This window comes from Salvelinus sp. IW2-2015, linkage group LG4q.1:29 (assembly GCF_002910315.2).
Source record: "Salvelinus sp. IW2-2015 linkage group LG4q.1:29, ASM291031v2, whole genome shotgun sequence".
NCBI classification, from domain to species: domain Eukaryota; kingdom Metazoa; phylum Chordata; class Actinopteri; order Salmoniformes; family Salmonidae; genus Salvelinus; species Salvelinus sp. IW2-2015.
Window position 1 is genome coordinate 50,617,391 of NC_036842.1, and position 22,111 is coordinate 50,639,501.

Here is a 22,111-nt window from a genome sequence, read left to right on the forward strand (position 1 = left end):
GCACTGTAGATCTAGATTATTTAAMGCTTGATTATATAGAAATATCAAAACMTTCTTTCAATAACTCCAAAGCAATAGCATATGGCGCAGGAACCACGGACACGTTGCCTTTTTTCTATAATCAAGACACCTGCCGGTAACTGTTAACTGGTTAGGCCAGCTCATGAGGTCTCCCAAACATCTGTCAACTAGGTAGGACTCGCATCACAAAAGAGACATATATAGCTATTATTTTTACCCTTAAGAGTAGGAGTAAAAGGCTCTATTCTCATCACTTACGACCATTTTTCTACTCTGAGACGCTTCGTGGATACGGCCCCTGATCTATAGCTCCCTTTGCCTTTCCCCTCTCTCTCTGCTAGCCACGGTCTGTCTAGCTCCGTTATTTCTTCTCCTAGTCAATCCATCTGTAGTTCCCCGTCTTTGTGCTGCAGCCTTTCKCCTCCATATGGATATCAAATTCAGCTCACATACCAGATGCAGTGAAAAGGATAAGACTGATGCTACACTGCACCATTCATTCACTACCTGTGAGACATCGTGGAAGAGCACACAACATAGAACTACACTATATATTCCAAAGTATGTGGACACCACTTCAAGATAGTGGATTCGGCTATTTTCAGCCACACCCGTTGCTGACAGGTGTATAAAATCGAGCACACAGCCATGCAAACTCCATAGACAAACATTGGCAGTAGAATGGCCGGTACTGAAGAGCTCAGGGACTTTCAACCATCATAGGATGCTAGCTTTCCAACAAGTCAGTCAGTTCATAAAACTTCTGCCCTGCTAGAGCTGCCCCGGTCAACTGTAAGTGCTGTTATTGTGAAGAGGAGACGTCTAGGAGCAACAACGGCTCAGCAGCAAAGTGGTAGGCCACACAAACTCACAGAATGGGAACGCGGAGTGCTGAAGCGCATAGCGAGTTCCAAACTGCCTCTGGAAGCAACGTCAGCACAAGTACTGTTTGTCAAGAACGTCATGAAATGGGTTTCATGGCCGAGCAACCGCACACAAGCTTAAGATCACCATGCACAATGCCAAGTGTCGGATGGAGTYGTGTAAAGCTCGCAACCATTGGACTCTGGAGCAGTGGAAACGCTCGGACGAATCTGTGAGAACGCTACCTGCCCGAATGCATAGCGCCAACTGTGAAGTTCGGTGGAGGAGGAATAATGGTCTGGGTCTGTTTTTCATGGTTCGGGCTAGACCCTTTAGTTCAAGTGAAGGGAAATCTTAACGCTACAATGACATTCTAGACAATTCTGTGCTTCCAACTTTGTGGCAACAGTTTGGGGAAGGCCCTTTCCTGTTCCAGCATGACAAAGCCCCCGTGCACAAAGCACGTTCCCTACAGAAATGGTTTGTCGAGATCGGTGGGGAAGAACTTGACTGGCCTGCACAGAGCCTTGACCTCAAACCCATCAAACTAATTTGGGATGAATTGGAACACTGACTGCACTAATGCATTTGTAGCTGAATGGAAGAAAGTCCCTGCAGAAATGTTCCAACATCTAGTAGAAAGCCTTCCCAGAAGAGTGGCGGCTGTTATAGCAGTAAAGGAGGGACCAATCCCATATTAATGCCCATGATTTTGGAATGAGATGTTCTACGAGCAGGTGTCCACATACTTTTGGTCATCTAGTGTATTTGTGCTGTCCGTTTTTATCCTTGCATAAGCTCAAGCAACACATTACAGGCAGGGTTGGGGAGTAACAGATTTGTAACTGTAATCCTTTATGTTACAAGCTAAATTATTGTAATCAGATTAMATACTTTTTAAAAACTAGATGATTACTTTTAAATTCAGAAAGGAAAACAAAATCAAATTCTTTGGCACTCCTGTTTTCTCAATGACATTCTAAATCAGCATTGAAAAAAGGCACAAGTTTAAGTTTGTTCCACCTGATCAAGTCTGGCCAGAAGTCAAAGACCACTATGATGACATACCAAATGGGTTTGATGGATTGCAGGAATAAGCTTTTGTAGGCTACAGTCCAAGCTATGCCTTCCAATGGTACGACTGCTGTGGGKATCAGTGGTGTAGTCTAACGCAATACGGATATCACTTATTATTTTTTTTATCTACATTGCGCATTGATGTGAATCACACTGCTGCTCTCTCATTTAGCTATTTGCGCTTTACGGATTGTGGTTGTTGTGGATGGCTGTTCACAAATCCAAATGTGTATTTGAACCCAATAATGGTTGAATTCAAGAAGTTTAAGCTGCCTATCAATCATTGTTTTTGAAACCAGTTGACAGCCAGTGAAAAATGTGCTTGTAACAGCTGCACAGTGCGGTCCCAGCCTATGGAATAAAAGTGGGGCATTTATTGCTCTATTTAATTAATGACGATACAAATGTAATCCATAGGCCTAATGGACARATGTTCAAACTRGCACACTTTTGATACTTTAAAAAGGGGCAATCTGTAGTTGCTACATTCATTTTTGGACACACACAAACATAAATATATATATACACAGGCACCTGCAAGTTCCCAGACATTTCTGGGGGGAATGGCCCTAGCCCTCACCCTCCGATCCAACAGGTTGCAGACATGCTCAATGGGATTGAGATCAGGGCTCTTCGCTGACCATGGCAGAACACTGACATTCCTGTCTTGCAAGAAATCACGCACAGAATGAGCAATATGGCTGGTGGCATTGTCATGCTGGAGGGTCATGTCAGGATGAGCCTGCAGGAAGGGTACCACATGAGGGAGGAGGATGTTTTCCCTGTAACGCACAGCGTTGAGATTGCCTGCAATGACAACAAGCTCAGTCCGATAATGCTGTGACACACTGCCCCAGACCATGACAGACCCTCCACCTCCAAATCGATCCCAATCCAGAGTACAGGCCTCGGTGTAACGCTCATTCCTTCGACGATAAATGCGAATCCTACCATCACCCCTGGTGAGACAAAAACGCGACTCGTCAGTGAAGAGCACTTTTTTCCAGTCCTGTCTGGTCCAGCGACGGTGAGTTTGTGCCCATAGGCGAAGTAGTCGCCGGTGATGTCTGGTGAGGACCTGCCTTACAACAGGCCTACAAGCCTGTCCAGCCTCTCTCAGCCTATTGCGGACAGTCTGAGCACTGATGGAGGGATTGTGCGTTCCTGGTGTAATTCGGGCAGTTGTTGTTGCTATCCTGTACRTGTCCCGCAGGTGTGATGTTCGGATGTACTGATCCTGTGCAGGTGTTGTTACACGGGGTCTGCCATTGCGAGGACGATCAGCTGTCCGTCCTGTCTCCCTGTAGCGCTGTCTTAGGCGTCTCASAGTACGGACATTGCAATTTATTGCCCTGGCTACATCTGCAGTCCTCATGCCTCCTTGCAACATGCCTAAGGCATGTTCACGCAGATGAGCAGGGACCCTGGGCATCTTTCTTTTGGTGTTATTCAGAGTCAGTAGAAAAGCCTCTTTAGTGTCCTAAGTTGTCATAACTGTGACCTTAATTGCCTACCGTCTGTAATCTGTTAGTGTCTTAACGACTGTTCCACAGGTGCATGTTCATTAATTGTTTATGGTTCATTGAACAAGCATGGAAAACAGTGTTTAAACCCTTTACAATGAAGATCTGTTTAGTTATTTGGATTTTTATGAATTATCTTTGAAAGACAGGGTCCTGAAAAAGGGTTTATATTCCATTGATTCTTCAAAAATATTTTTATAAACACCTCATGAGTTCAACTGTCACACTCCATGAGATCCCAAAGTATAAGCTTGTTTTACTCCAATGTTGGGAAACATTGTAAATGTTAACTAACACTGTATAGCCTCATATCAAAATTATTGTTTTAACCATGTTATCATGGATGCTCAGTCCTTGCATCCATAGCCCTGTCTATTCATCTAAGAGTGACTACATTTCTCCAGGCACATCCATCCCTCAGCTTTTCACCAAAACAGTTTTGTTATCGTTTCATCTGTGGGTTTGCCCTTTAAAACAGTTAAACAATAGGCTTATAGCAAATGCAGCATATGGCATTCATTTCACACATGTAAATAGCACTTTTCAGTAGTGCTCAAAGCATGCCATTCCATGAGTGCAGCATTTAATTTTCAACTCGAATCAATGAGCCCAATCAGTCATCCATGACAACAAAATCATAAACAGAGTAGGGCTGGCTAATAAGTCCTTAGTTTTGGGGTCATGCTCAGGTAAAACAATTTGGCTAATCTATACTTCCAAGTCCTATTCTTGAAGATCAAAGGGTATAACATTTATTGGAATGACTGGAATTCTGATAGACTTTGGTTTTTAATGTAAAGATATAATTTAATCGTATTATATGTAGTAGAACGCAATGGGTTAGAGGAAGTCAAACATCCATATATGGCAGCTATGTAAACTTTAACATTGACTTATCCTGCAATCGAAGTGGTTCAATTGGTAACACACATTTTTTATTTTCTTKTAACGCCTCTTAAGGGGAAAGTAATCTAAAAGTAACTGAAAGTAATCCGATTACGTTACTGAGTTTGGGCAATCCAAAAGTTACGTTACTGATTACAATGTGGCAGGTAACTAGTAACTAAACAGATTACATTTCGAAAGTAACCTACCCAACCCTGYWTARAGGTCTTTCACTGATCCAGATAAACCTCGAAATGTGTTTTAACCATGTACGGTGGTTCTCTCAGTTAATATAAGACATTATGGCAGCTGTATTTAGCTTTCAAAGGCCATCATTTCTTTCGCCTGCTAGCCAAACTAAAGACAACATCATTTGCTAGCTAACACAACTCTCAAAGAATTCAAGTTCCCGACAGCTACAAAAATAGCTGGTATAACAGCCTCGTATTATTTCGGGATTCTTTTGGTCCGGTACATACAGTGCCTTCAGAAAGTATTCATACCCCTTGACCCATTCAAAATGTTGTGTTACAGCCTGAATTCAAAATGTATGACAAATATTTTTCTCACCCATTTACACACAATACCCCATCATGAAAACATTTGGAAATGTTGCCAAATGTATTGAAAATGAAATACAGAAATCTCATTCACCTAACGTATTGCCCAAAGGGTGTGAATACTTGAAGAAGCACCTTTGGCGGCTATTAAAGCTTTGAGTCATTTTGGGTGTCTATCAGCTTTGCACATCTGGATTTGGGGATTTTCTCCCATTCTTCCTTGCAGATGTTCTCAAGCTATGTTAAGTAAGATGGGCAGCAGCGGTGAACAGCAATTCTTCCCACAGATTTTCAAATGGTCCTTCTTGCCCGGACGGCTAGCTCTAGGAAGTTTTTTTTTCTTCCCCCAATGATGGAGACCACTGTTCTCTTGGAAACTTTCAACACTCTAGAAATTGTTTTATACCCTTCCCCAGATATAATTGTGATGAGGCATATATCTTGGAGCTCTATGGACTGTTCCTTGGACTTCATGGTATAGTTTCTGCTCTGACATGCACTGTCAACTGTGGGACCTTATAAAGAKAGTTGTGTTTCTTTCTAAATCATGTCCAAACAATTGAATTGGCCACAGGTGGACTCCAATCAAGTTGTAGAGAAATGAAGGATGATCAAAGYAAATTCCCCTTTCCCTTGCCTTTCCATTTGGAGTGTCATAGCAAAGGGTTGTGAATACTTACATCAATGAGATATGCATTTTATTTTCTTCAATACTTTTGTAAAAAAATGTAAAACATGTTTTAAATTATTTGTCATTTGTCACACTTTGTCATTATGGGGTATTGTGTGTAGACAGGTGAGAAAAAATAATAATTTTAATCCATTTTGAATTCAGGCTGTAACAACAAAATGTGGAATAAGGGGTATGAATACTTTCTGAAGGCACTGTACATTGCTTTCTGTAAGCATGGCCAACAGAACGTGTGTAACAATTGTAACCAAGGTGTAACATGGCAACCTCATATGTTGCTAGCGGTAATGATGGAAAACACACTATGATTTTGAAATAGTACCTTAGATTTTTWATATTTAATTGTGCAACTTCACAAGTTTTGAACCACTCAGTGTTCATATTCACCATCTACATAATGATGTTGAAACTTTTCTGTTTTGTTTCCTGGGTCACAAAATGCCATTTCTGAAGGCTTTTTTTTGTGTGGGTGGCACTTGGACTAGCGGTAGAGAGGGAGATCAAAATAAAAGATGGCGTGAGAAAACGTCAGGCTGACAATTCATGTGCGCCCAGTCAATTACATATGTAAATGGAGTATCATTTTCTTCCAAGTCTACCAAGAGAATAGTAATACAGTATGAAGTGCTTCCTAAAATAACTCCTGTACAGCTACAGAGCTCTGGGCTGATGTCTAGTTCTCTCAAGGGGGGATGCGTAGGCACAAAAGGGGGACATCGATTCATGCTCCAGAAACTCCATTGAAATCGGTTGTTTACTGACAGACCACCGCTTAATTAGCGAATGACCTAGATATTCACCACAGACAGATCTTAGATCTTGCCAAAAGACCAACATATCATTAATGGATTCTCAAATGGTACCCAGTCAGAACCTCCCATAATGCAGTGTCACCATCATTCCAATTAAGTATATCTGAAGCAACAATCTTGACAGGCAGCTGTCCCAAAAGGACTGTACAATAGTTGTTTGTGCCATTTCCCATTCATCCCCACCTGTTCATAGTGTTTGCTCTGTTACCCCAACCTAGGGGGTAGCATGCATTGCACTTCACTCAGCAACGGAAACCCTTCTAGAAGAGGTTTGTCCATGGTCATTCAATATTAAAGCCATGTAGACTTGCCAACATGCAGAGGCAGTGCTGGTTGTCGTGCAGTTTCCAGAGCAGGGGCTGCACAGAATACGGCATCAGGTAGGATTGCCTTTTCTATTTCTGTCAAGCCTGATAAAAAGATCTCGAAATGAAATGAAAGCTGGCAAAAGATCCTTTTGGATGAAAAGCCTCAGCAGCAAAATGAGTAAGGGGTATCGATCCATCGATAGGAGAAGGAACACCCCCTTTATAGTTGCCACTGCTGCATTTTCTGGCAGGCATGCAGATAGACAGAGCAAGAGACGGGTTAAGAGACAGACACGGAAGGAATAGGGCAACAAATTAGACTGATGCCATACTCATGTAGACAGTGATACCGAGTTAGACAAAAAAAACGAATGAAGACAGAAGAGACGGGAGTAAAAATGAAAAAAAGGGGGGAGGGAAAAGCAAAAACAACAAGCCTGCATTGGCAGCACCCCAGCACTGCATGAAGGGGCTGAGGGGAGGACACGGGAGGTCTACAGAGGGCTGACCGTAGAGGCACTCGGGGAGGTCTTGGCCGGACACCAGCCAGTTCCTGAGGAGGCGCAGGTGGTAGGGGCACTGGTGCAGGTGGTGGGCCATGGCCCTGTCCAGAGAGGCCAGAGGGGGGCAACACAGGAGGGCCGGGTCAGTGACGAGCCCCTTCAGCAGCTGGGCTACAAGATGCTCGTCTAGGGGCTCTGAGGAAGAAGAGGCAGAGCGAGGAAGAGAGCACAGTGGAAGAGGAGCAAAAGAAAAAGGCTGTAGGTGGGCCAGCATGTGCATAATGCTAAAGGGGCAGGCACTCGTTTTCATTCAAAAGAAACAAGGCTACAGGTCCCAGGCTCTCATCCACTCAACTGACACACGGAGAAAGGAAAAACAACTCTCCAGAGCTACGGTTCTCACCATCTGATTATCACAGGGTAATGCTGGGTAATGGGTAATGTACATTGGAAGCCTAAAAATGGAAGAAATGCTTACAGGCATGTCATGCCATAATGCCTCTCTCCTCTCCACGAATTACCAGTAGTCACAAGGCTTTTTTTGGACTKCCCAACACCACACCTGTCTCAGAAGATCAAAGAGCGATGCTTTCTTTCCAGAAAACACTGAACTACCAAACAAGGCATCAATGTTTTCATGTGGAATCAAAAAAACWGCATTTTTATCTCAAAGGGAAATGGAGATCATAGAAAATGGGAACACACCTGAAGACCCTATGAGTAGTACCTATAACCGCCTCAGAAATACTGTAAACAATTGAACAGACGTAACGATATCTCCCTGAGACAAAGATTAGCCCAATGTCAATCTCAAATAGTTCCTTTGATCTCATGCATCATTCATGGRGACACAGGATTGTGTGACTGTGGACGTCTGACTTCGAGAGAGGTCAGGACAAAGGCAACAGGTGTTAATGGGCAGATGGAGTGGGTTGGTTACGTGAATGAGGTCTGTTGAGTACTGTAGGTCGTTACTGTGCATCAGTAACGGGAAATTCCTGTTAGCACCCACTTGAAAAACAAAGAATCAGACCAAAGAGACACAGAAAAGCCATTTATCCACCCCACCTCTCTTTAAGTACTGCCAGTTTATATAGCTTTATTCATACTTCATACGTGACGCAGGTCCAGACCGTACTGTATCCAAACCCACCTTTCTATATACTGCATGGGCTGCACTGTTTAAGGCCTCATAAAAACACTGATCACCGTAGCCARCGCAGTGAGTACCAGCAGAAGTCCACGCAAATCTCTGTCAACACAGACACAGAAACCATGTGTGGAATCTCTCAATTACGGAGGCTATGCATAGTCCATCTGCTCCTCGTAGTCAGATGATCCGGGCACTTGGATGACATACAATACTGCTATTTGGGAAACTCACTCAATCTGTTTAACGGAGCGAGCCGAGAGCAAGGCCCAGAGTCGGCAGTTTGAATGGGTCTCTCCATAAACCAAGCTACAGAAGAAGTCCKAAAACATGTATATTTGTTCACGTCGAACAATGTCGTGCACAAATGCTCACCACTGTTATTTTTCCCCCATCGTAGCAGCTCAGCTCCAATAGGTTGGGCCAATCTGACTGCCATCAGAGGGTTCATCCATGCATGACGAACCCATCACTGCTGCCTYGACACCTAGGCCATGCCAAGTACCAATATCTTTAATAGCGCACAGCAAAGTACATAGCAACAAGACTAGATTGAGACCAGGYAAAGAGATGGGAGAAATGAACGGTCGGTCAACCCCCCCCTCCCCCTCGATGGGCATTCTTGATAACGGAAGTTTCCGGTGATTAAGTGACGTGGACACGTAAAGCAACACATATAGGGCAATATCTCTTCCATAGAACGTTGTAATGTGAATGCCCTTTCTGTCAACCACCAAGTGGTACAGCCACGTTTGAACGCCAAACATGAATTCAAATGAAATGAATAGATTCAACCCTTTCCTCCACTACCCATTGTTTGATGCTATTATTCAGTAGGTTTAGCACGAACTCCGTTTTCATTGGGTCAAACTGAAAGGTCTATCGCGAGTCGAACAAGAGATTTTAACAGTCATTTCATGTGTAAAAAGTTGTTTTTTTGAAGGCTATTCATTAGCTTTAAACACAGGTTATCCTAATCTAAAAGTAGACTGGAATGGTGGAGGGGCTAACCATCTCTCCAGAGAATGGGTTTGAATGAACAAAAAGGAGCATGTGAGGATAAGTAATATGTATACACAGCAACACATGGTGATATATCAGAGGGGATATATTCCATATACAAACACTGAGTGTACGAAACATGCTCTTTCCATGACATAGACGGACCAGGTGAAAAGCTATGATCCCTTATTGACGTCACTTGTTCAATCCACTTCAAATCGCTGTAGATGAAGGGGAAGAGACAGGTTAACAAAGGATTTTTTTAAGTGTTGAGACATGGATTGTGTATGTGTGCCATTTAGAGGGTGAATGGGCAAGACAAAAGATTTAAGTGCCATTGAACGGGGATATGGTAGTTGGTGCTTGAGGCCCCCGGTTTGTGTCAAGAACAGCAACGCTGCTGGGTTTCACACGCAACAGTTTCCCGTGTGTATAAAGAATGGTCCACCACCCAAAGGACATCCAGCCAACTTGACAACTGTGGGAAGCATTGGAGTCAACACAGGCCAGCATCCCTGTGGAACGCTTTCGACACCMTGTAGAGTCCATGCCCCGGCAAATTGAGGCTGTTCTGAGGGCAAAAGGGGGTGCAACTCAATATTAGGAAGGWGTTCCTAATGTTTTGTACACTCAGTCTATATCCATCCTGTAGGAAAATGGTGAGTCAAAGAGACATATATMAACAGATAAATGCAGTGTAGAGGCCGGTAAACACAGATGTTGTTAAGAATGAACGTTGAAACCAAAACAGATGGAGACAGGACGTCTTGTGAAGTAGAAACTCAAGAGAAATTGAGATCGTGATATTACGATGAAATTACGCAGCCAATTTCAAACCCAAATKGTTTCCCCCAAAAGACATGCAYGAMAAAAGGGAAACTAAGGAGTGGCGAGGTATACTTGAAAAAAAGGCAGACATACCGTTAGTCGGATGCCTGGCAAACGACACAGAAAATCTCTTTACTGCCGGCATAGAGAACAGSTCTGAGGAAATAAGAAGGGTAACTGGCGTTACTGGGGATACATGCTACCTGTGCACATGCCTGTATCTAGTGTGAGTGCATATGTACCTACGTGTGTGTTTTCCTGACACCCATGTGTCTTTAAACGAATAAATGTATTTATTTATTTATTCATTCTTTATTTAACTAGGCAAGTCGGTTAAAGAACAAATACTTATTTACAATGACGGCCTACACCGGCCAAACCCTAACGACGCTGGGCCAATTGTGCGCCGCCCTATGGGACTCCCAATCACGGCCGGTTGTGATACAGCCTGGAATCAAACCAGGGTCTGTAGTGACGCCTCTAGCATCGAGATGCAGTGCCTTAGACTGCTGCGCTACTCGGGAGCCCGAGTAGGTCCCCTCTATAATGCTGCAGCTACGTACGGTAAATGTGTGTCTGTTCGTGGTGAGTGATATGCAGCATGGGAAGGCAGCATGGAAGAAGGGGTAATGAAGGAACAATGGAGAAAGTGGATGGGATGAAAAAGTGAATGATTGTGGTTGTTTTGAATGGAGACAGAGGACTGACATTTGGCACTGGTGAAGTGGGCATTTGCGGAAGTTACCAATAGCCTAAAATGTACTTCAATCTTTCTGGAACAGTCTTTTGAGTCTATTCTCTACAAAGAATATGCTACGATAAAATTATCTGGAAAGGAAACATCCAGTGATGGCAACAGATTTAACAACAACCTATATTAAAATAGTGTAACCATCTGGATTTGAGAACTGTGACTCTATAAACACAATCATTGCTCATTTGTCTTTGTAAACGTACCAGTGCCTTTGGCCAGCATTATGTGTGTGTCTGTGAGAGTGAGAGTGAGAGATTGCAAAAACAAACAAACACAGAGACAAAACCCCCATCACCAGAGAAAAGCCTTGGTGTTATTCTAAACCCCACACATCTCTAGTCTCATACAAGCAAAAGATGTAACATCTTCAAGCATAATATTAAAGCGACCATTTCTTAAAGTGTACCTAATATCAAGTATACTGTGAAAGCAAAGTGCACAGTGACACCCATTGGACAAAAAGGGCACTTCAATCCGCAGTGGAACAATCGTTCCTCTTCACATGCAGGTGGCAGGTCATTTGTTCTTCATATTACATACTGTGCAGTTACTATCAGGGTGCTGGCTGATCTGATGACAAGAGGTAGGTGTCAGCTTTTGGATTAAATTAAGCCAATCATTGTGCGCCAACATTCCAAGCCATATGCCCTGATGAAAACATTTGCGATAATCAGAGCTCAATTTATATGAGGCCCCCCTGGTGGCTATAATAATAGTCAACTCACCATTTCACTCTATAGTGAGTCAGGAAATTGTGGTATGCAAGTGGGAATTACGCAATGCTGGATTAATGGATCTCAAGGCAGATTTGATCCAAGCCTTCGCTTCCCTAAATTAAGGGSTTAATATAGAAAATTCCCTGTTGATTAACAAATCCTTTTACCCCCTAGTTATGACATGACATGCACACTGATACAGAATATATACAATTGTATAGACGAGATTTACTTAGCAACCTAATCACACACCGGTTACGTCATGTAATCAAAGGAAGGCCATGTTGCTTTGATTAGGAGAAGCAGGATTACTGGTCATGGGTAACGCATTTGATTGTGCGCAATCCAATACCAATCCATGCTCAGCATGCAATGTATAAAACCTCAATTCTTAGCATATAATCACAATTGTGGTCACTGCTCATGCTGTTGGGGGATCACTCAAGCAGAYGATTGTTCTAGAGGCAGAAGGATAGAGGGGGGAAAGGAGGGCTCTCGGATAATTTGGGTGATCAAATAACTTCTTGTCCACTAAGGTTGGGAAGGAGAGACAAGAGTGTTTGAGCAGGAACTAAAATGGCAGATATGGCGGACATTTGACATTTCAGTTTTTGTTTTGTTTTTACAGGCACCATGTACGGCATTTTCAGCGGCCATGTGAAACGACAGGAGTTAGATAGCGGTCGATAGAGACAGAGATGGATAGAGGAAGGACGTACCATCTCCAAAAGGCAAACCGGGGGACAAGGGGGGTTTGCGGTGGTGGGTGCGGACGTAGTCCCGCAGGTTGGGGGCGCTAGAGGACACCCCCAGGACAGAGGCACTGAAGAGGCCCGAGCACAGGGACCCTGTTGTGGAAGAACCGCGGGGTGGGAGAGAGGAGGGGAATGGGGGATGGGAGGGGGGGGGGTTAGTACTCATTGCACACCATGCGGTTCTTAATAAGAGCAGTTCAGTGTTGCTAAGGGGGGGGCGTGTGTGTGTGTGTGTGTGTGCCTGTTTATGAATAGAGTGGAGCACACAAACGGAGACCACTCCTAACACCGGGCCCCTAACCCCTCCTACAAGAAAAATAGATAAGGCCTCTCCTTAAGGTCTCAGGGGATAGGAGACTGCCTAAAGGCTTTACACTTATATCAACAACTGGTAGGACCACAGACAAAGGAAGACATGGATTTAAGAAATAAGGGGGCTTTTTAGTGTGAATACAATGCAATACAATACAAGACTAATGAGAACCTAATATAACAAAGTGGTCAAGGACTGTGGGGACAGAAACATTGCTATTGTCACAAATAACATAGGTTTTCTATAACCATCTGTTCAATTCCTAAAGCAGTTGGCATAGAAATAGTCACAGCAGAATAAGAATGCACCTTTATTTTTCCTTTATTCTGGTCTAAAGTGAGCTGTGCTGGAATCGGTGGTTTGGTGGGATGCAGGGACAGCGACAACATTTGAATGGTATGAGGTTGATATAATGGTTGATATAATTGAACAAGCTTGGTGCATACAGTACAGTAGGAGAATGGAAAAGCAGTGGAAAACACATGCACYGGTCAAACCAACCTCAGCCCGAGTTCACATCAATGAGATGCATCCATTGCACACTTTTATTTGTTTTATAAGGGCTTAGTAAGGTGTGAATATCACTGTGTTAGAAAGTGGCCGGACGTAACAAGCACCTCCAAATCCACGCACGGGGGACTAATTGTATCTGCGGTTAAATTGAATCAACTTGTGGAAGATTCCTTGCTTCTCTTGACAGATGAATGTAAATGGAGACAGACTGGAATAGCATCCAGGGGGGGGCTCTGCGGAGCCCAGACCCCCATATATAGAGCCCTATTGGCAGGAGAGGTCCTTGGTGGTGGGGCTCTAAGGCTACGTRCCAAATGGCCCCCTATTCCCTACATAGTCCAGTACCTTTGACCAGGCCCATGGTGGTGCACTATAAAGGGAATAGGGGGGCCATTTGGGACACAGCCTAAGATGCATTCTCTCCATTGACCTCTGGCCTACATAGTCTAAGCCTGGGAGCTTTGGCTGCTGGACCTACCTACCACTATGGAGTCACGGCAGCTATGCAGCCATCAGAAAGAGAGAGGAAGAAAAGGAGCGAGAGGGAGAGCGTGAGAGAGACAGAGGGAGGCAAAAGACAGAACGAGAGAGAGAGAAAGGGAAAGAGAGGTACAGAGAGAGAGAAAGGGGGGGAGAGAATGAGGGGGCCGGAGAGAGAACGAGAGAGCAACAGAACGAGAGACAGAACGAGAGAGCGAGSGAGACACAGAGAAAGAGGTCATTCACATGACCCAAAGAGATTAGTGAGTGCTGATGACAGCGTTGCAGAAATATGACAGTGGCAGCAGTGGTTGGCAGAAACCAGATACCCACCTAGGCCAGTCAGTTTGATCTCAGGAGACTGGCGCGAGCAGGAGGGGAAGAGGCGGTAGGAGGCGCCCTTGGAGGAGGAGCCGGAGGAGGTCTCGGAGAGGACCTGGGTGGGGACAGGGAGACTGTCACAGTGCGACAGACCGAGACTGTCACAGTGCGACAGACCGAGACTGTCACAGTGCGACAGACCGAGACTGTCACAGTGCGACAGACCGCAGACTGTCACAGTGCGACAGACGGAGACTTGTCACAGTGTCGACAGACCGAGACTGTCACAGTGTGCCGACAGACCGAGACAGACAAACAGCTAACACTTAGACAGGTAGCGAAATAACCAAGCAGTCACTAGACAGTCACAGTCATTAGACATCAAATCAAATGTTATTAGTCACATGCGCCGAATACAACAGGTGTTGTACACTAAGGACCTTACAGTGAAACGCTTACTTACGAGCCCCTAACCGATAGTGCAGTTTCAAAAAATACGGATAAGAATACGAGATAAAAGTAACAAGTAATTAAAGAGGAGCAGTAAAAAATAACAATATATACAGGAGGGTGCGCCGGTACAGAGTCAATGTGCTGGGCACCGGTTAGTTAAGGTAGTATGTACAGTTGAAGTCGGAAGTTTACATACACCTTAGCCAAATACATTTAAACTCAGTTTCACAATTCCTGCATTTTATCCTAGTAAAAATTCCCTGTCTCGGGTCAGTTAGGCACACAGAATGTGAAATGTCAGAATAATAGTAGAGAGAATGATTTATTTCAGCTTTTATTTCTTTCATCACATTCCCAATGGTCAGAAGTTTACATACACTGAATTAGTATTTGGTAGCATTGCCTTTAAATTGTTTCACTTGGGACAAACGTTTCAGGTAGCCTTCCACAAGCTTCCACAACAAGTTGGGTGAATTTTGGCCCATTCCTCCTGACAGAGCTGGTGTAACTGAGTCAGGTTTGTAGCCCTCCTTGCTCGCACACGCTTTTTCAGTTCTGCCCACAAATTGTCTATAGGTTTGAGGTCAGGGCTTTGTGATGGCCACTCCAATACCTTGACTTTGTTGTCCTTAAGCCATTTTGACACAACTTTGGAAGTATGCTTGGGGTCATTGTCCATTTGGAAAAACATTTGCAACCAAGCTTTAACTTCCTGGAGATGTTGCTTCAATATATCCACATAATTTTTCTGCATCATGATGCCATCTATTTTGTGAAGTGCATCATTCCCTCCTGCAGCAAAGCACCCCCACAACATGATGCTGCCACCCACGTGCTTCACGGTTGGGATGGTGTCTTCGGCTTGCAAGCCTCACCCTTTTTTCCTCCAAACATAACAAATGGTCATTATGGCCAAACAGTTCTATTTTTGTTTCATCAGACCACAGGACATTCTCCAAAAAGTACGATCTTTGTCCCCATGTGCAGTGCAAACCGTAGCCTGGCTTTTTTATGGCGGTTTTGGAGCAGTGGCTTCTTCCTTGCTGAGCGGCCTGTCAGGTTATGTCGATATAGGACTCGTTTTACTGTGGATATAGATACTTTTGTACCTGTTTTTCCTCCAGCGTCTTTACAAGGTCCTTTGCTGTTGTTCTGGGATTGATTTGCAATTTTCGCACCAAAGTACGTTCATCTCTAGGAGACAGAATACATCTCGTTCCTGAGCGGTATTACGGCTGCGTGGTCCCATGGTGTTTATACTTGCGTACTATTGTTTGTACAGATGAACGTGGTACCTTCAGTCGTTTGGAAATTGCTCCCAAGGATGAACCAGACTTGTGAAGGTCTACAATTTGTTTTCTGAGGTCTTGGCTGATTTCTTTTGATTTTCCCATGATGTCAAGCAAAGAGGAGGTAGGAGTTGAAATACATCCACAGGTACACCTCCAATTGACTCAAATTATGTTAATTAGCATATCAGAAGCTTCTAAAGCCATGACAATTTTCGGGAATTTCCAAGTTGTTTAAAGGCACAGTCAACTTAGTGTATGTAAACTTCTGACTCACTGGAATTGTGATACACTGAATTATAAGTGAAATAATCTGTCTGTAAACAATTGTTGGAAAAATTACTTGTGTCATGCACAAAGTAGATGTCCTAACCGACTTGCCAAAACTATAGTTTGTTAACAAGAATTTGTGGAGTGGTTGAAAAATGAGTTTTAATGACTCCAACTTAAGTGTATGTAAACTTCCGACTTCAACTGTACATGGTAGAGTTAATTAAAGTGACTATGCATAGATAACAGGGTTTCTGGGATGGTGCTGTTGATGTGAGCCATGACCAGCCTTCGAAGCCCTTCATGGATACAGACGTGAGTGCTACGGGTCGGTAGTCATTTAGGCAGGTTACCTTAGTGTTCTTGGGCACAGGCACTATGTTGGTCTGCTTAAAACATGTTGTATTACAGACTCCGACAGGGAGACGTTGAAAATGTCAGTGAAGACACTTGCTAGTTGGTCAGCGCATGCTCACAGTACACGTCCTGGTAATCCGTCTGGCCCTGTGGCCTTGTGAATGTTGACCTGTCTAAAGGTCTTACTCACATCGGCTGCGGAGAGCGTGATCACACAGTCTTCCAGTACAACTGGTGCTCTCATGCATGTTTCAGTGTATTTGCCTCAAAGCGAGCATAGAAGTAGTTTAGCTCGCTGGTAGGCTCGTGTCACTGGCAGCTCTCGGCTGTGTTTCCCTTTGTAGTCTAATGGTTTGCAGCCCTGCCACATCCGACGAGCGTCAGAGACGGTGTAGTACGACTCGATCTTAGTCCTGTACTGATGCTTTGCCTGTTTGATGGTTCGTCGGAGGGCATAGCGGGATTTCTTATAATCCTCCGGGTTAGAGTCCCGCTCCTTGATAGCGGCAGCTCTAGCCTTTATCTCATTGCGGATGTTACCTGTAATCCATGGTTCTGGTTGGGGTATGTACATACGGTCACTGTGGGGACGACGTCATTGATGCACTTATTGATGAAGCCAATGACAGATGTGGTGTACTCCTCAATGCCATTGGAGGAATCCCAGAACATATTCCAGTCTGTGCTAGCAAAACAATCCTGTAGCTTAGCATCTGCTTCATCTGACCACTTCTTTTATTGATCTTGTCACTGGTGATTCCTGCTTTAATTCTTGCTTGTAAGCAGGAATCAGGAGGATAGAATTATGGTCAGATTAGCCAAATGGAGGGCGAGGGAGAGCTTTGTTCTTTTCCCTCTGGTTGCACATTTAACATGTTGATAGAAATTAGGTAAAACTGGTCTCCATTCATTTGTAAAAACAGACGCATTACTTTACTAAGAATCCACTAATAAGGACGGGCTACATAGAACGTTAAAATGCTATGTAGCCTGAGAAGCATTGGATTTCCGTAAAGTATTACAAAATTAAGGTTTGTCTCTTTCTATGTGGGTTTGGATTCAAACAGGCCTATCACAGCCATACAATATCTGAACAGATGAAAGCTGTGCCTGGGTTGTGTTTATTATTATTATTAACTCAAACAGGTAGGAACTACCTGGATTATCCAATAAGAAACATACATATTTTATTTTKCATTGCAAACGGTTTCCCGTTGCGTGCACCAAAAGACACCACCCTAAAATGTGGAATACACTAAATTTGGGACAGGGGACACAATAACTAATATGGCCCTGATCAAGTACCTCCATGGAGCCAGTCTTGCGGTTGCGGATCATGGGTGATCTTCTGATGCTGACTAGCTCAGAGAGAGGCAGGGCCCGGTCAGGCTCGTCCTGTGATAGGTCCTCCAGACTGCCTTGGTTGGTCTGCTTCTCCTGGTTCTGGATTGGATTAAAGAGAKCGATGAGGGGGGCTGTGGACAGACACACACACACACACCCACACAGACACCACACAGACCTCAGCGGAGGCTGGGCGGAAGCCAAAGCCCAGAGGGACGTTCTCCTCGTCCTCACAGCTCTTCACCCCGGGACTGAAGTGGAGCTCCACGTGGAAACGCTCCTCTGAGCCGGGGTCCTGTTCAACACACACGGAAACACAAAACATAAGCAATGATGCTATACTACAGAGAGAGGGAGTGAGAGGAAGAGACACATACCGACAGGAAGGTACCGTAATAGTACCAGGTGTATTAATACTTCAGAAAGAAAAGACGACTGACATAGGGACAGAGAGAGACCTAACTGACCTTGTTGTTATCCTCATACAGCATGATGACTATCTGAGTCATGTAGTTGAGTTCAGAGACGGCACTGAGGTAATCCATGGCCTGTTTCCACTGCTGGTCCTTCACCTCCTGTCACACACACAAACACACTTCACATTATAACCAGAGAAAACTACACCTAAAAAATATTTTCAGATTTTGAACCCAAGTCTGCAATATTCATGACCTTGTGTAGTATCACAATTGGTACTTCAAGTGAACTATCCCTTTACAACAACTAACCTGGCCCCAGATCTGTGTGTTCCATCTTGACAACTCCTAAGCTATGATCAGTCACTATTATCATGCCAACTAGATTTGGGATCAGTCACTATTATCATGCCAACTAGATTTGGGACCAGGCTACTTTAACAACCCCCCTGCAGTGACAACGTACATCCAGTAGTCCGCCGTAGCGGAAGATGCTGAGCAGCGAGTGGACGTGGCTCTCGCTGGTGAAATAGAGGCGGGTCCGGACGTGACGCCCTGGAGACATGACCCCCCGCGAGTACCTGAACCACCAGAGGGAATGAAAGACAAAGGGTGATCACTTACGGGGGCTCTAGAGACACACCTCAATGGCGGGTTTACTGGATAGAAACTGAACCTGGGACAGTGGCTCACTCAGTGGTAGTGGTACATAGCCAGACCTGGTCCTAGGAAAGTGGAACTCACTACTCAACACGTTGTAATAAGAACTGCTCCTAGGGCGACCGCGGTTCAAATACTATTTAATACTATTTATTGCAATTACTTTCACATACATTTTTAAGTAAGTATTTAATTAGAAAATACAAGTAGAATATTGGAAATAAGTGTGTTTTCAAATACAAATATTTAAATACTCATTTGAACCCAGGTCTGTTTGGTCCTAGGGGTATTTGAAATGCATTTGGAAATAATTGAAATATTCAACTATCAAATAAAATTGTATTTATTTGTCACATTCGCCAAATAGAATAGGTGTAGACCTTACTGTGAAATGCTTACTTACAAGCCCTTAACCAACAACGCAGAGTAAGAAAATTCTAATTAAACTAAAGTTTWAAAAAATAACATAATAAAATAATAACCAGGATATATACAGGGAGTCGATGTGCGGGGGTACGAGTTAGTCGAGGTAATTGAGATCATATGTACATGTAGGTAGGGGTAAAGTGACTATGCATAGACAGAGTAGCAGCAGCGTCTAAAAGGGGTCCAATGCAAATTGTACGGGTAGCCATTTGATTAACTGTTCTATTGACCTAGACTTGGCGCTCCGGTATGGCTTGCGGTACCAGAGAGAACAGTCTATGACCAGGGCCTTTCTCTGACACCACCTGGTATAGAGGTCCTGGATGGCAGGAAGCTTGGCCCCAGTGATGTACTGGGCCGTACGCACTACCCTCTGTAGCGCCTTGCGGTCGGATGCCGAGCAGTTGCCATACCAGGRGGTGATGCAACCAGTCAGGATGCTCTCGATGGTGCATCTGTACAACTTTTTTRGGATCTGAGGACCCATGCCAAATCTTTTCAGTCTACTGAGGGGGAATAGGCATTGTTGTGACCTCTTTACGACTAACTTGGTATGGTTGGACCACTAGAGCCCCGTCGATGTGAATGCGGGCATGCTCGGCCCTCTTTTTCCTGTAGTCCACGATCAGCTCCTTTGTCTTGCTCACGTTGAGGGAGAAGTTTRTGTCCTGGCACCCCACTGCGAATTGGAGTGCGTCTAGGTTTTATGGGATGATGGTGTTGTAAGCCATCGCCAGCCTTTCAAAGCACTTCATGGCTACAGACGTGAGGTCGGTAGTCATTTAGGCAGGTTAKCTTGSCGTTCTTGGGCACWGGGACTATGGTGGTCTGCTTGAAACATGTAGGTATTACAGACTSGGTCAGGGAGAATTTGAACATTTCAGTTAGACACTTGCCAGTTGGTCAGCGCATGCTCGGWGTACACGTCCTGGTAATCCGTCTGTCCCCTGCACCCTTGTGAATGTTGACCTGTTMAAAGGTCTTACTCASATCGGCTAGAGAGCGTAATCACACAATCTGGCTGGGATATGTACGTACGGTCACTGTGGGGACGGKGTCATCAATGCACTTATTGATGAAGCGGTGACTGAGGTGGTGCACTCCTCAATGCCATCGGAAGAATCCCGGAACATATTCCAGTCCGTGCAAGCAAAGCAGTCCTGTAGTTTAGCATCTGCGTCATCTGACCACTTGCGTGTTGAGCAAGTCACAGGTGCTTCCTGCTTAAATGCTTGCTTGTAAGCAGGAATCAGGAGGATAGAATTATGGTCAGATTTGCCAAATGGAGGGTGAGGGAGAGCTTTGTATGAGTCTCTGTGTGTGGAGTAAAGGTGGTCTAGTTTTTTCCCCTCTGGTTGCACATGTGACACGCCAGTAGAAATGAGGTAAAACGGATTTAAGTTCTCCTGCATTAAAGTGCCAGGCCTCTTCTGGATGAGCATTTTCTTGTTTGCTTAACCTTTTTTTAACTAGGCAAGTCAGTTAAGAACAAATTCTTATTTACAATGACAGCCTACACCGGCCAAACCTTAATGACGCTGGGCCAATTGTGCGCAGCCCTATGGGACTTACAATCACGGCCGGTTGTGATACAGCCTGGAATCAAACCACGTCCATTGTCTGTCTCTTATACACATCTAGATGTGTATAAGAGACAGATTATGGTCAGATTTGCCAAATGGAGGGTGAGGGAGAGCTTTGTATGAGTCTCTGTGTGTGGAGTAAAGGTGGTCTAGTTTTTTCCTTCTCCCTCTGGTTGCACATGTGACACGCTAGTAGAAATGAGGTAAAACGGATATAATAAACATGGTAGGTTCTCATGCATATATCTGTCTCTTATACACATCTAGATGTGTATAAGAGACAGGAAAAACCAAGCCAACTGTATATTTTCCATGTCGTCGTTCAGCCACAACTCTGGGAAACATAAGATATTATAGTTTTTAATGTCCCGTTGATAGGAGAGTTTCGAACGGAACTCATCCAGTTTATTCTCCAACGATTGCACGCTGGCCAATTGAACGGATGGTAGAGGCGGGTTACCCACTCCTAGACTAATTCTCACAAGGCACCCAGATATGTGCCCCTTGTATCAGTGTCTCCTCTTCATTCGAATGACAGGGATTTGGGCCTGGTCCGGGAGCAGCAGTAAATCCTTTGCGTCCGACTAATTAAAAATAATCTTTGTCCAGCGGTAAACACCCATTATAACAGGGTCTAATAAGAACTCGGGCTCAGACAATGGACAAAGACAGTGTGGGACCAACTGCAGCACAGTGATGCGTATCTATAATAACAACTGATCCTAGATCAGTGGCACTGAGCCTCAGACCGTGGTCACAGGTGGCACTGCAACTCACAGTGGGTGCAGCTTGTTGACGGCCTCGTCCTCGTGGGTCCTCTGCAGGTCTAGCTGGATCTTCTTCATCAAGGGCAGGCAGTAGGCCTGMGCAATGTCCATCTTTTCTGGCTTATTGATGCCATACTCCTGGAGAAAGAAACAGAAAAATGCATGCTCAAAGCTATGTTTTCAGGAAATTATTTGGCCTTTAAATAAGCTTTGACTTAAAGATGTTACTTCGGTTGATCATTTTCTGACAGGTTCCTAAAAACAGTAATTTCATAGCCAGGCTTACTGTACTTGAAGGGATAGCAAAGTAAGCTTAGTCGGCATTACGCATTTGAAAAGGAAACGATAAGGAGTAAGAGAGAAGCATCTTGAGCCATAATCATCCTCAGAGACTGAGGGGACGGGAGTCTAAAGTAACACGCTTGTCAAAAATCCTTCCCTCTGTGCGTATGTGTGTGTTCACGTTTCTC

General features: G+C 44.3%; 1 protein-coding gene across 6 annotated transcripts in view; it reads right to left on the bottom strand.

The window, feature by feature from the left end:
* The window catches only part of ppip5k1b (diphosphoinositol pentakisphosphate kinase 1b), a 71,251-nt gene that overhangs the window by 12,431 nt on the left and 36,709 nt on the right, over positions 1-22,111 (bottom strand). For 2 of the 6 annotated variants that reach the window (XM_023984913.2, XM_023984912.3), the window contains exons 20-27: positions 21,652-21,779; positions 18,672-18,786; positions 18,257-18,364; positions 17,968-18,084; positions 17,751-17,888; positions 14,089-14,191; positions 12,414-12,542; positions 10,318-10,380 (exon numbers count right to left, since the gene is read on the bottom strand). In XM_023984913.2, coding sequence (XP_023840681.1) covers positions 10,318-10,380; positions 12,414-12,542; positions 14,089-14,191; positions 17,751-17,888; positions 17,968-18,084; positions 18,257-18,364; positions 18,672-18,786; positions 21,652-21,779 — 901 coding nt within the window. The remainder of the gene's footprint in view (positions 1-10,317; positions 10,381-12,413; positions 12,543-14,088; positions 14,192-17,750; positions 17,889-17,967; positions 18,085-18,256; positions 18,365-18,671; positions 18,787-21,651; positions 21,780-22,111) is intronic. The other 4 variants (XM_023984915.3, XM_023984914.3, XM_023984917.3 and 1 more) reach the window with 2 other exon arrangements.